The 14,852-nt window shown below is 39.4% G+C and overlaps 1 protein-coding gene across 3 annotated transcripts in view; it reads right to left on the bottom strand.

Moving 5' to 3' along the window:
* brf1a (BRF1 RNA polymerase III transcription initiation factor subunit a) overlaps positions 1-13,742 on the bottom strand; it is a 129,334-nt gene extending 115,592 nt beyond the window's left edge. Inside the window, exons 1-3 of one of the 3 annotated variants that reach the window (XM_044166777.1) lie at positions 13,442-13,742; positions 10,765-10,973; positions 6,953-7,033 (exon numbers count right to left, since the gene is read on the bottom strand). In XM_044166777.1, coding sequence (XP_044022712.1) covers positions 6,953-7,033; positions 10,765-10,948 — 265 coding nt within the window. In that variant the 5' untranslated portion in view covers positions 10,949-10,973; positions 13,442-13,742. Of the gene's footprint in view, positions 1-5,688; positions 5,844-6,952; positions 7,034-10,764; positions 10,974-13,441 lie in introns of those variants that run through there. The other 2 variants (XM_044166778.1, XM_044166779.1) reach the window with 2 other exon arrangements.
* Between the last annotated feature and the right edge of the window lie 1,110 nt (positions 13,743-14,852).

Genomic DNA, 14,852 nt, shown 5'->3' with positions numbered 1-14,852 from the left:
GTGCATAAACATTACCGTATGCAAACAAAGCTCTGCAAACACGTCAGGACACGCACACGCCTGTAGACAAGCACATGGGTTCCATTATACACGTGTGCAAATGTGCGCACACAAGCCCATATAACTGTCTTTACACGCAACACACAGAAGCACATGTGCTCCGCCATTAGACACACAACAGTTCATGTGTAGCGGCAGGTGGACTGGAAACATAAGAGTTTGTAATTGCCACTAAGCTGCAGGTGTTTGTGTGTGTGTGTGTGTGTGTGTGTGTGTGTGTATACACAGAGTTTATGACCTCGGCTGAGCTCAATATGTTGAGTATCCTCATACAAACAAATGTGTGTCTGGGAATGTGAGAGGCTCTGAGCTCATCACGTCCCGTCATGCTGTTCAGTTTAAAGCTCTTTCAGATCTGAAACCAGCAGATTTCAACATCAGCATGACACACACACACACACACACACACAAAATCATCATCCTAAACCATGTCTGGATCTCATTTTTCTGTTCTGAATCTGTCTCTCATTATTCCAGCAGAATGATGTCCATACAGCTACTGCACTGACCCAGATGAAGATTACTGGTTTGGATGACGAGAAAACAGCATTTAAGAAAACAATCTCACCCCAATGTCTATTTAGTAGCAGCTCTGGAGCTTTCATTTATATCACATGGACCTTCTTTAGCAGATGAAAATTGCCCAGTTGTCATAGAAATGTAGATGTTCACACTTTTAAGACAACATGAACAAGAAGTGCACAGAAAAACTACCAAACTAAAAAAAAAAATCTACAAGTCCACGAGAATTGGGCGATTCCCTCCGTCGATGAAGATCACATTATATGATCATAAGTTCCAAAACATCTACTAAATAATGGCTACCATCTTAGTTTAGCTTGTCAACATGCTAACATTCAGTGTTGGGCAGTAGTGGAGCTACAAGTAGCGGCGTTACTAGTTTAACTACATTTCTCAGTAGCGCGGTGGTAGCGTCGCCGTTTTCTGAATCAAATAGCTTTTCATAGCTTAGCTCTTTTATTGATCAAGTAGTGCGGTAGCGTCCACACAAGCTAACGTTAAATCTCAATACAAGCATTTGGAGTAAACTTGAGCATTTATGAAGCTCAAGCTTTCTGCTGCGGTCTTAAATAAAACGGCAAAGGATCAGTAGTTGACGCCACCGTCATACAGGGACGTGTATGTGTAGCTGACAGAAGCACTTCCGCATGACGGTGACATCCCGCACCAATCCTTGGGCTGATGCCTACGACGGCTCTGCTGCAGCGGAATACAGACATGCGAGCTTGAGTTTACATAAAAAGTTAAATGCTACCCTAACTTCTACCAAAGTTGTGTCAGGGATGATAAGTAGGGCAGACACTCGGCGCTGCAGCTGTAATTAGGGCTCGTCTTCCCAGGTTTAAAACTTTTTCTGCCCTTTACGTGACTCTTCAGCTCAAACCCCAAAACAGCTACTGATTCCTTAATAAGAGCCTCTAAATGAATAAATAACACCTCATAACATTTATATGACCAAAAACTGGGACACCCTGAAGCAGATTGGCATTTATACATCCACAGGATCTGATGAAACTATCTGGGGAGCTATTTATGCCAGCATTTACATACACCTGGATTAGAAAAACAGGTAAAGTATGGTCTGGTTGAACATGAGCCTCATGAGTCATTATTATTAGGACATCACCAGTCACACACACACACACACACACAGTCCAATTCAACCCACAACATCACCAGAAAGGAACAGCATCCAGAAGTTCATTCTTGACCTCGGAAATATTAGCTGGATAAAATAATCTCGACTAAGAACACAGGAAACAGACATCAGCTGTCTGTGAACATCAGACTAAAACCAGTAACGGCATCGACGGGATGGCTGGAAGCTCCAGAGAAAGCCAGTAAGTGGACCTTGAGTGAAGTTGTTTTCGTGAACATGAACGACACAACACGAACATCTTGTTCTTACTGGTTGCTAAAAGCCCAGTTGAAGGAATAGCTCGACATTTTGGGAAATACGCTAATTCATTTCATTGCTAAGAGTTAGATGAGAAGATTGATAACAACCACTTTCATGTCTGCACAATAAATATTAAGTTACACCAGCAGCCGGTTTGCTTAGTTTAGCATTATGACTCGAAGTAACTGCAAGAAATGGTCCGGCACATAAACTCACGTAAAAATGCAACATGTTGTTTTCACACTTTGGCTTTTGTACAGATTAAACGAACATAATATGACGTGGTAATTATTAACCTCTAGAGGTGCTGGTAGATGGATTTTGACAGAGACAGGCTAGCTGTCTCACCATTTCCATTCTTTATGCTAAGCTAAGCTAACTGGCTGCTGGCTCCAGCCTTATATCTAACCAACAGACATGAGAGCTGTATCAGTGTTCTCGTCTAACCTTCAGCAAGAACGCATGTGTCCCAAAATCTCAAACTATTCCTTTCTAAAAAGTTTATCTAGGCCGTAGTTTCAGCCATGGTGGCGGGTCCAGTTTTTACTGGACAGATAACTCAGTCACTGCTGTTCAGGAAACAAATTTTGATTTTATCTTGGTTTGGATTTGTCAGAAATAAACTCTCCAAAGCCTGAGGACCAAACTTTAAGATGAGGATTTCACTTTGGCAAACAGGGCACAGGAGCAATGTGAGGTATCAATAATGTGACAATACTCCATTATCTGTATCTGTTCAACTAACTAAATTATCTGTATTCGTATCCGGCCTTAAACCGGACATGGGTGGTGCTTATACCGGAAATGGGCGTGGCTAATCAGCCGTTCATTTCAGCCTGAAATTGATATGGGTTGATCAGAAGTTGCTATATTTATTAGAAAACTTTTTACAGAACAGCCTCAGAATTGAGCTTCAGAGTAATGGTTTTGATCACAAGAGTAACAGAACTATTTACAGAACAAGTTATTTTATAAAAAGTTGATATATTTACGAGTACAGATATTGACACATTTTACTCTCGTAAAGTACATTATCTGTACCAGATCCTCGTTTCAGCCGAGTACTCGCTCAACCCTAGTAAAAACTATTGGTTACTACATATAAATGGTTTAATGCAAATTAAGTCTGTGATATGGTCTCATTCTAATATGAATGTGATGGCAAAGCAGGTGGTAGGGGTGGATGGAAAAACAATAGGGTTACAAATGTTTGATTTGACTATTTGTAAACTGCACCATGACCGTAGCGTTGAAACAATTACTCGATTAATCAATTAGTCGATCAACAGAATAACAATCTATACTATTTTGATAAATCGATTAATCGTTTCAATTATTTTTAAAGCAAAAATAGTAAAAAATATCAAACACTCTAGTTTTAGCCTCTCGAATGGGAGGTATTTCTGCTTTTCTTTGTCATATATGTTAGTGTAAACTGAATCTTCGGGTTCGGACAAAACAAGACGTCACACCTTGGTCTCTGGGAAGTGTGGCAGATGAATCGATGATGAAACTAATCATTAGTTGCAGCCCTACATGGCAGCATGTTAACAATACAGTATCATGTCAGGAGGACCTTGCTGCTTCCTGTCTTTAGCAGGAAGACACGTCAGAAAATCTCATCACTAAACCGTCACAGAGCCATAAAGGGCAGAAACACTTCAGCAAACATTATCAAAGCTCGCAGAAATGAAGCATCATTAGAATTTATCTGGAGTCGTGTTTGTGAACTCATGAATGTAATAAAATATTAACTCTCTTATAGCTCTAGCTGGTGAAGGAAGTGGAACATTCAGCAGCTAAAGAGCCAGATATTTAACTCTGTCTGCCGTTTGATGCTGAGCAGGTAGCGTACAGTAGGTTTTTAGAGCTTGTTTGCGGGAAACAGTGAGACTGAACCAGACAGTAAATGTGTCACTGAGCCAAAACATTACAGTCATTTGATTCATTGTTAATATTAAAATCACAGATGATATCTTGCCTCATATCGTTGTGTCAATATATTCATACACCTCCCAGCTCTACATCCAGATTTATGGGAATCAGACTGTTTTTACTGCAGCTCCAGTTTGTGATTCAGACCGTTCAGACAAAGTGTGTTTTCACACATAAATCTTGCCTGGAGCCACTTTTAAAGCTACATTTAAATTCCAGTCATCACGCCTACACTGCAGCGCACTGTGGACCGATACATGAGGGGCTGGTGATACATTATTGCCCGACACAAATACACACATACAGCACGAGGTGGGGTTTGTGCTCCCAGATATGAATCAGTCGGCGGAGAGACGGGAGAGGCGCAGACGGCCGCTGGGGAAAGTTTCTGGAGGACAGAAAAGAAAGAAGAAGAAGAAGAAGAGATGTTCCTCTCTCAGAGACGCCTGCAGAGTCACAGAGCCAGCCATAAATCTCCCCACAGACCTTAGACACACACACACACACACACACACACACACACACACACAGAGAGCGTGACAAGGCTATTCCCACTGCAACACCGGCTAACACACACACACACACCAACAACAAAACTTTAGCTTCCACACATTCAAAAACACGGTATAACACACCTTTTACTTAAACACACATGCACACACTTAAAGTAACAGTTCGACACTTTGGGAAATCTTTGAGACGGTCGATACCACCCTCACGTCTGTACAGTAAATATGAAGCTGGAGCCAGCAGCTAGTTAGCTTAGCATAAATACTGGAAACAGCTAGCCTGGCTCTGTTCGAAGGTAAACACTCACTAAGCTCACTAATAAATCAGGTGTGTTTAATCTGTACAAATATGACAATTTGTGATTTCACGCGGTTTATGTGACAGACTATATTTTGGTAAAATGACCCCTGGACTCTCCAGTGGTTGCCTGGCAACCTCACTGTGACAACGGGACTCAAGTAGTCCAGCACAAAACCCCCCCGTAAAAATCACTAATTGTCATTTTTGCACTTAAACAAATGAGATATAACGTGTTAATAGACCTTTTTCACGGCAGACATCTTGACTTGTCATAGCAGGAAAAACACAGGTGAAACATATTTTGTTAACAATGGCTCAGTTCCATCACGTGGCCCAGTAAACCATGACCGTGACTCAGCATGCACCTGGACCAGGACCCTGAAACCGGCTCAGCTAAATGAAATGCAGTAGTTTTTAATGTAATCAGTTACACCTGTGCTTCTCCCGCTATGACATCAAAACGTCTGCTGTGACAAAGGTCTATTAGTGAGCTTTAGAAGTGCTGGTAGGCGGGTTTTGTTACCTTTGGACAGAGCCAGGCTAGCAGTTTCCCCCCGTTTCCAGTCTTTATGCTAAGCTAAGCTAAGCGTGTCCTGGCTCCAGCTTCATATTTACCGTACAGACATGAGAGTGGTATTGATCTTTTCACATTCTGAGCAAGACGGCTACAGTAATAAGCGTATTTACCCCAAAATCTAAAACTATTCCTTTAAGCAGTGTGTGACGGTGATATAACCCCTATTTATACACACACAGAGTCAAACAGTGGGGCAAAAATATTCTAAACAAAACCTCTATCCACACACACGCAGAATTACAAAACTTTTCCTTGCGTAGTCAAAGACACACACAATACAACAAAAGTATTCCCCCAATCCTCATCCTCCTATCTCTCAAACACACACACATACACTGTGACTAAACTAATCCCCTATCCACACACACACTCTCTCTCGCATTACTCAGCGTCTGCTGCAGTCTGACAGCTCCGGGACTCTGCAGCTCCGTCACTGAAACATCATCATCATCGAAGCAGACGGTCGTCGCCGCGGTAACCAGCTGCTCGCCCACCTATCCGAGCTCTGGCTCTCTGCCCGGCAGCCTGCCGACCGTTTTCTGTCTCTTTCCGCAAGTTGTTGACATGTTTCTAGACTAGAGTTGTTGAGATAAAACTCCTGTGTCAGCGTGAGGTCCGGGGACACCCACAAGGCTCTTCAGGGTCCCTTCCAGGGGCCCCAAAAGAATGAGTAACAGATCAATTTGAAGCTTGATAGATATATTGACGATGTTGTCAGCTGATGCTGGCTTATCACAGATACCGAAAAATCAAAGAGTAACAACTCTCTGTAGTTTCAGTTTGATTTACTCACTAAAATCTCCCTTAACAGCGTCGTCTGACTGTCCAGCTGCCAGAAGCTCTGAAGTGATATTACATTATTACAGAAAGCATAATAACCAATTTCACCACAATGTGTGATTTGCTGCAATGAATAACACAGAAACACTGAATCTGCATATTACAAAAATGTACCCGGAACAGAAAAGGCCGCTGCTGTGACTTAAAATGTGCATTTATGAGACGAGGAGTTCTCTGAACAAACAGGATGAAAGGATTCAAGGTAAATCTGCTCTGAAAATGCTGAAAAGCCTTTAATTACTCGGCTATTGTGTCAAACGTGTTGCAACACAGCTGCTTTCAGAAGACAACATTTACACACAACACAGAATAAGTGAAGATTAAACTAAATATATGTAAATGCACATGAACTAAGGCTGACGGTGTAGTCCCTCATTCGTCCAGGAGTGTTCTATCGTAGAAAAGGTTTCACACACAACATATTAGGAGGGGTTTACAGCCTCTTCAGTAAAATCGACATCTCTTTCGGCAAGATAAAATGATTTATTTATTTTTTATCTGTGTGCTTAATAAAAAAAAAAAAAAGAGTCTATAAACAAAACCTATACATTTAGGTGTGTACAAATGATGATCCGGACCATCAACAACTTAAAAACTTCTGTCTTCTGAGAACAAAACTTCCTTATTTCCTGACAGAAAGCCACCAAAGTTTAAAGCAGCAAGACTAATCGACTAACACAAGTTACATCATGAAAAAGATTCAAACTTGTGTCACTATAAAGAGAAACAAACAGCGGTTTCAATGTGCAGCAGAGGCTCGTGGAGACTTTAATAAAAAAGGTATGCGGCGCCCTCTGCTGGTCACTCACCTCTCGAAAGCGTCTGAGCTCTGGACTCCCTCCCCACACCTGTGTAGTGTCCGTCTCCGAAAGAGGGGTTGGCACCTCCACCTGATGACAAAGACCAGACAGACTGGTATCAGGAAGGGAACTACAAAAACAATATTTTCAGTTTTCTATCAATCAGAATAACTTTATTTTTCTTTACTGGGACAGTGAAGCAAATCAAAACCGATGCGTTGATTTTTACTACTTTTATCTCTCTGCCTTATTATTGGATCGATTGTGTTTTGTTTTCAGTGCCACACTGTAAAGCACTTTCATGTATGAAAGGAGTTAAACAAATGAAGTTGTTGTTATTTAATTATTAAAAACAGGCAACATTTGCAAATTCCTCTCAGTCATGTCTTTACTGTTTTGTTAAAAGACCTTAACGGAGCAATAACCAGCAGCTGTATTGTACTGAATGGATTCATCATTTTAAGTCGTTTTTCAAGCACAACTTCCAAACAACTGATGGTTCCAGGTTATTAAATCGGCTCCTTGTCGTAGATCAGAGAACTGAATATTTTTGGGTTTTGAGCTGTTTGTTGGAAAATGTTTGTTGGAAAATGTTTGTTGGAAAATGGTGATTTTTTCACTATTTTTTGACATTTTACAAACCAAACAATTAAAATCGGGAAAATAATCTGCATATTAAATCGATAATGGAAATCATCTGTAGTTGCTGCTCTATCGTGAACCTTAACTAACAGCAGTGGTTAGTTAAGTAGATTTACTCAAGTACTGTACTTGAGTATTTCCATTTCATGCTACTTTCTACTTCTCCTCCACGACATATCAAAGGGAAACATTGAAGTTTTTACTCAATCAAGTAAAACAGCAGACAATCTGAACTTGCCAGTTGAAGTCAGAGCTGGATGATAAACTCATGTTTCCAGCAGCGGGAAAGAAATTGAAATAAATCTTGCTATTACAACATGAACATGGCTGCAACCAACGATAACTTTCACTGATGATTAATCTGCTATTTTATTCCATTAATCTTTAAGTTGCCCAGAGTCCACAACAATGTCTTGTTTTGTCTGACCAACAGTCCTAAACCCAGAGATATTCAATTTCACTATAAAACTTTTGATTTGAGAAGCTACAACAAGACAACGTTTGCAGATTTTGATTGAAAAACGACCGAGATCTAATCGATTATCAATATAAATGCCAATATATTTTCTGTCGATCAACTAATCAGTTATTCAACTAATTGTTTCATTTCTAAACATAAGTATTGCATTTTTTTGCCAGAATGCAATACAAATGTATTATAAACTAAACAAAATCATCCCTGAAAAAGACCAATAAATCCTGAGCAGGCAGATTATAAAGAACTGTAGTGTGACCCGACAGCGCACTCTAGAGGACAGATGAAGAACTACAAACACAGGAAATAAAATCTAACAAGTCTTGTGCAGACTCAGCAGGAGTGAAAAGTCCTGCAGGCTGAAGGTCAAAGATAACCTGGAGGTAAATGTTACACACAGATAAGCAGCTGTGGTCCAACACACACGCATTAACTCACAGGGCAGCGTTACATAAGAGCCACGCTGTTCCTAAACATCAAAACACCCACCTGACAAGTACAAACTCACTGTGTCCTGATGCTTCCCCGTTTTATGTTTCATTCAGTCTCTTTAAGAATCACAAGATCAGTTTGCTTTAAAATCATCAACTGGACTTCTTTAGGTGGACATTTTTTTTTTTTTTTTTTTTTTTTTTTTTTTTTTTTTAAAAAGGTACTATTATTTGTTGTGATTATCAGGCCGTTTAAAAATGGCGGATTTCTAACTTTGGAAAATAAAATAAAAAAATGTTAAACTAAATAAAAAGTCTAATGTAACAGAAACTGTATATAACGTATATAGTATATTAAATCATTTACAATCATGTACTGAGATTGTAAGTTGCTTAAATTAAATTATCAGAATGATTAAGTAGATCCCAGTAGAACGACGTCTGCGTTCAAAAGTAGTTAGGGATGTTTAAGACCTGGCATTAACTTTTACAGTTTTTCCAAAAACAATCTCAACTCAAGATCTGCTTACTAGCTTGTTCCAGAGCTTTTAACCCTATGACATGATCTTCATCTGCGAATGGTGTTTGCTCAGTTGTCATGAAATTACAGTATAGATGTTAACTTTCACGACTTATTGTCCACGCTGGCTTAAAAACCGGGTGATACAGTTGAAAGCTCGACAACAAACTAGTAAGTGGACCTTGAGTTGAGATTGTTTCCAAGGTCAAGACTGAACTGTCAAGCTCAACAGACTAATGCTGATACAGTTTCTTCCCGTCAACAAACAACAACAAAACAAAAGGGGCCGTATCTTCTTTTAAACTTGTGTTTTTCTTTTTGTTGTCCTCAAGTTTCTAATCACTGTTTCAGCACACGTCGCTTTACATTTAACTATCACAAAAAGTAAACTTCAAAAAAAGGTTTGGGGCATTCTTGTGTGCCAGTGGACATCTAGATAAACAATTTTATAAATTTCAATTAAAAAAAAACTAAAAAACCTCCAGAAATAAAATCAGAACTGCAGTGAGAAGAAAGTCACTAGATCCGTCTTACACAGTGCCACCCAAAAAGAAACAAATGCCAGTAAAATCTGTCTTTAACAGATAATCAATAAATCAACAACGCTAACACTGGCGGAGCTTTGGAACTGCGGTATCGAAGTCCCGCCCACACACCCGGCCGACTCAGTCGCGAGCCGGCCTCAGCTGTCAATCATGACGTGACACCCCTTTTAATAGCATCATCTAATTAAAACTGCATGCACTGCACTGAAAATCTTAAAGACTAACTAAACCCCAAAACCACTTTTTTCAGCTGAAAACTAATATATATGGATATTTAGTAGTGTTGTTGATGGATTCAGGTCCAAATCTTGACATTTTAGTGCAAAGTATTTAAATTCTACATATTGTGTTATAAATATGCATAGCGACTGCCATCTACAGGCTGAAACCCGGCTACTGCAATTGAATTTTGCTATTTGCAGATCTGGAGGCAGGTGACGTATATGGTGGCAGTTTCGTCACCAACAAACCCCTCTCTCCCCGTTCCCTCCTGTATGAAAAGTCACATGTCACGCGTCTCGCTGCTCTGATTGGTTGTAGCATCCAGTCTGCTGGTCCGTCGAGCGTGACGCACCAGGCTCACGAAACTCAGATCAAACTGTCAAACTGGGCAGAACTTATCAAATATGAATCAGGATTCTGTCACTGCATCGCCTATTTCCTGCCTTAAGTGTTTCCAGAAACACATTTTAGTGTATTGTTTAGCTGTAATTTGAGAAAGTTTGTTTTCCTGCATGAAAACGGAGCAAGCACCGCCCCGTCGCTTAGCGCTACGTAACGTTTCGTTGCTCCGATTGGTTGTAGGTCTATCCAATTGCGCCGTTCCCAGCGCTGCACATGTTAATACTTTTTCCACGTTCTAGAGGCATTTCTTGTATTTCCAGGGTGGAGGCACTTCAGCCAAAACTTTGGGGTTTAGTTGCTCTTTAAGTAAAAGTACGTAAGTATAATCAGGAAAATGTACTTAAAGTATTAAAAGTTAAAGTACTCAATGCAGTAAAAAGTGCTATATTTCCCTCTGAATTGTAGTGAAACAGAAGTAGAAAGTGTTGTACTTGAGTAAATGTACTTATATTACATTATATTCCACCACTGGAACTGATTGTACAAATCCATAAAAGACAAATATCTACTAATAAAAACACAATAAAATCAGCAGTCACATCTGGACTTTCACATCAGCAGGTGAATTATTTCGTCGTTCTCACCATCTGCAGAGATGAACTGTCCGACAGCCGACGACCCTCCGCCTCCCGACTCCACAAACTCCACCTCGGACACGATGATGTTGTCCTCCAGCACGGAGCCGCAGCCCATACAGACGGCATCGCCGCGCGCCTGGTCCACATCGATGTCCGAGCTGCCGCAGTTCTTGCACGCCCTGGAGCTCATGGTGTCGCACGGCAAGCCTCAAAGCCTGATGGGAAAAGAGCAAAGAGAGTCTGGAAATTACAGTAAGATAGGAGCTCCTGTTTTTCCCGAGTTCAGTGTCAGAATTTGTTTTTTACTTTTTTTTTTTTTTTTTTATTTAAACATAAAACTTCCTTGCATTGCTCATTAACAATTTCCTGCAGTTTTTACACTTAAAAAAACAAAAAGCATAAAAAGTTAAGCTGCTGGCCAACATTCAGGTGTGAGTTCAACATCTTGCACGGGGGAACGTCAACAGTACGAGTTAATGGTTATAATTATCAAGCCTGATTGCCTGAAGTTAAACCTTAACGATGCAGAGGAAAACTGTTCATGTTTTGAGGTTTTGGCTTTGTGATTCAAAACAATCGTCTCACGACCCCTCAGATTTATCTTGTGACCCTCTGAAGGGGCCCGACCCCTAGGTTGGGAACCACTGCATTAAAACTAGCTAACTGTATATGAAAAAGTAGTTAAAACTAGCTCCACCTCGAGCAGCTACAACAGTTACATGCTGCTCTAACATTGATGCATCAGGATTAATAATCTAATAATGTCAGGATGTATATAATAACTCAGGCCATTTTTCTGCAGAATCAGTACTTTTACTTCTGATACTTTAAGTACATTTAACTGATAATCCTTCTAATACTTTTACTTGTAACAGAGTATTTTTATATTATTGTATTGGTACTTTTAAGTAAAGGATCTGAGCAGTGGTGGAATGTAACTAAGTACATTTACTCAAGTACTGGACTGAAGTACAAATTTGACGTACTTGTACTTTACTTGCGTATTTTCTTTTCATGCCATGTCTTTCTACTTCTACTCCACTACATTTCAGAGGAACATATTGTTGTTGTTTTACTTCTACATATGAAGAGCTTGTAAAAAATTAAACTACCCAACAGTTTATACAAGTACAGCTGAAACTATTAGTCAATTAATCAATTAGACGACTGACTAAAACTTAATTGGAGACTATTTTGATAATCGTTTGTCATTTTTAAAGCAAAAACATTTCATGGTTCCAGCTTCTCAGATGTGCTGCTTTTCCTTTTAATTATTTTAATAATAATAACAATAATAATAATAATAATTTATTTTTAATAATGTTGAGGTTTGGACTGTTGGTTGGACAAAACCAGCGTTGTGAAGGCGTCACTTTGGGCTCTGGGTCATTGTGAAGGCATTTCTCACTATTTTCAGAATCTTTACAAACCAAACAATCAATCGATTAACGGAGAAAACAATCAGCAGATTAATCCATAATGAAAATCAGAAATACTTTATTGATCCCCGAGGGGGAAACTCTTTTGTTACAGCTGCTCACTGTCACGTCAGTGCAATAAGGGATAGAAGTACTAAGCAAATCAAATATAATACACTATAAAACAGGTAAGATGAATTAAAGTACAAAGTGGATATAAGTATAAAAGCTAAATAAGTGTATATAAATAATAATAATTAGCTGCAGTCCGATACAAACCAGTTCAAAATGAGCTCCACCTCAACCAGCAGCAACATCCTGCTTTTACATTAATGCCCATTAAAACCCACTTATTTAGAATAGCTTTTAACACTTAGTGGCCCTGTGACACTTCTCTTTATCTTAATGTTGTAATGTGCTCTGCTGGCCTATTTGTACTTTTATTATTGTTATTATCATTATTATTTTTTTTATCTTGTTTTTAATGTTGAACAGCACTTTGGTCCAGTTTCGGTTGTTGGAAGGTGCTATAGAAATAAAGTTTGATTGATTGATTGATTGATTAATGCACGAGGAAAAATAACCTGATGGTATAATATATATCTGTACAGCAGTCACAAGGGACTTTTTTTTTTACTGCTTTGAGTACTTTTAAAACTTTAAGCACGTTTTGCTGATTATACTCACATAAGTAATATTTTCAATGCAGGACTTTTGCTTGCAACAGAGTATTTCTACAGTGTGGATTCAGTACTTTTGCTGAAGCATCTGAGCTCTTCTCGCTCGCCTGTCTGCTGGTCCTCCAGCAGCGATTGTGCACAACTGCAGCCGCTGCTCTGCTCCCATTAGCCGGCTAGCTACGTGGCACTGCTCAGCACCCGGCGGCTAGCTCAGCGTTTTCTCACTTGCTAGCCAAGCGGCGAGTCCTTTGCGGGCTAAAATTGCCAAGTCACAGCCATGATTTGTCTCACTTATTTTTCCTGCATCACATATATATATATAACGTTGCATACATATAAACATATATATATATATATATATATATACATATATATATATGTTTAATTGAACAGCATGAGCTCTCACATGGAGCTGCTGACAGCTGAGGGCAGAGAGCTAACGGAGTGCTGCTAGCCGCTAAAACTGACCTCAACAAACACTTTAACAGACACCCACATGATGTAATGAGTATGTAATAGACGAAGCAGCCTCACAGGTAGTTAAATACTTAATGAGTGTGTGTGTGTGTGTGTCGGCGTGCATACCTTCAGTCCGGTGTAGTCAGACAGTAGCTGCCTGCAGCCACGCCGGGACGCGTGTCAGCCTCCTCGCCGTTTTCTACAATAACTCTTGCTTTTTAAAAGTATTTCTCATTGACCGTGAGGCTTATCGCATTGTAGCTGTGGTCTGCAGGGAGCAAACAGCAACGTGACAGCGCGCACAGGTCTGCTAAACGCTTTAATGTCGCTGCGATCCTCAACACAACACACCCAACATGTGCGTTTGATGCTGGGCAGCCACGGACGAGACCAACTCGGCCCGGAGGGGTGGCGCGCTGTCAAGTCGTTGTTTGATTTAAATAATGATAAAAAGCGGGTCCGTTTTTTTTTTGTTTTTTTTTAAAGAAACGTAAGGTAGGATTATTTTGTAAGTTCTATGTTGGGTGTTAGAAAGATGTTAAATCAGCTCTGCACGAAAAGTATTATCATAAAGAGAGTTAACACCGGCAACAGAACCCCCCTACGTGTGTGATGGCACTTCTTAAGGTCGCTGCTTTTAAATGGACATGGGGAATAAAATAAAATAAAGTTAAATAAAACACAATGAAGTACAATACAATAAAATGTTATGTCTTTTTCTTTCCTCATGTTTATGTCGCATTTATTTGTTGCACTTTAATTTATACATTGTTGTCCAGCCAGTGGTGGAGTGAAACTAGTACATTTACTAAAACCTTGTACTTAAGTATAATTTTGAGGTACTTGTACTTTACCACAGTATTTCCATTTTCTGCTACTTTATACTTCTGCTCCACTACATTATGGAGGCAAATATTGAACTTTTTTTTACTCCACTACATTTATTTGACAACATCAGTTACTTTGCAGATTCAGATTATTAATACAACATATAAATCAACTAACAAATTGTGTTATATATTGTTATAGATTACACTACTCAGCAGCATATAAAGTAGCTGAAATTAACTCCACCTTTACCAGCTGCAACATTAACGTGATGACTGATTATAATCTAACTAAATTAATGGGTCATTCTGCTACTAATGACTACATTTTGCTGCTTTTGTACTTCTACACATGTAAAATTTTGAATGCAGGACTTTTACTTGTAACAAAGTATTCCTACATTGTTGCATTGGTACTTTTACTTAAGTAAAAGATCTTAGTACTTTTTTCCCCACCACTGTTCAAAACTCACAATAGTACAGCTCCAACTACTGCACTTTTTACTTAGTCGAGCTCTCCAGTTCTGTAGGTTTCACCAAGTGTTTACCAATTTCATACACTAGAATTATCAATTAAAATGATTGATTACCCATTCCAGGGAGGGTAAACCGGAAAGAGGAAACTGTAAATTGCAAAGACAAGGAGGGTTACACTGTAAATAATATTAATAATGTTTGACAGTATGAACCTTCACACAGAAAACACTGCA

Source organism: Siniperca chuatsi, linkage group LG15, assembly GCF_020085105.1.
Source record: "Siniperca chuatsi isolate FFG_IHB_CAS linkage group LG15, ASM2008510v1, whole genome shotgun sequence".
Lineage (NCBI taxonomy): Eukaryota > Metazoa > Chordata > Actinopteri > Centrarchiformes > Sinipercidae > Siniperca > Siniperca chuatsi.
The sequence above is the reverse complement of the archived record's forward strand: the minus strand, read 5'-3'. Positions and strand labels throughout refer to the sequence as shown.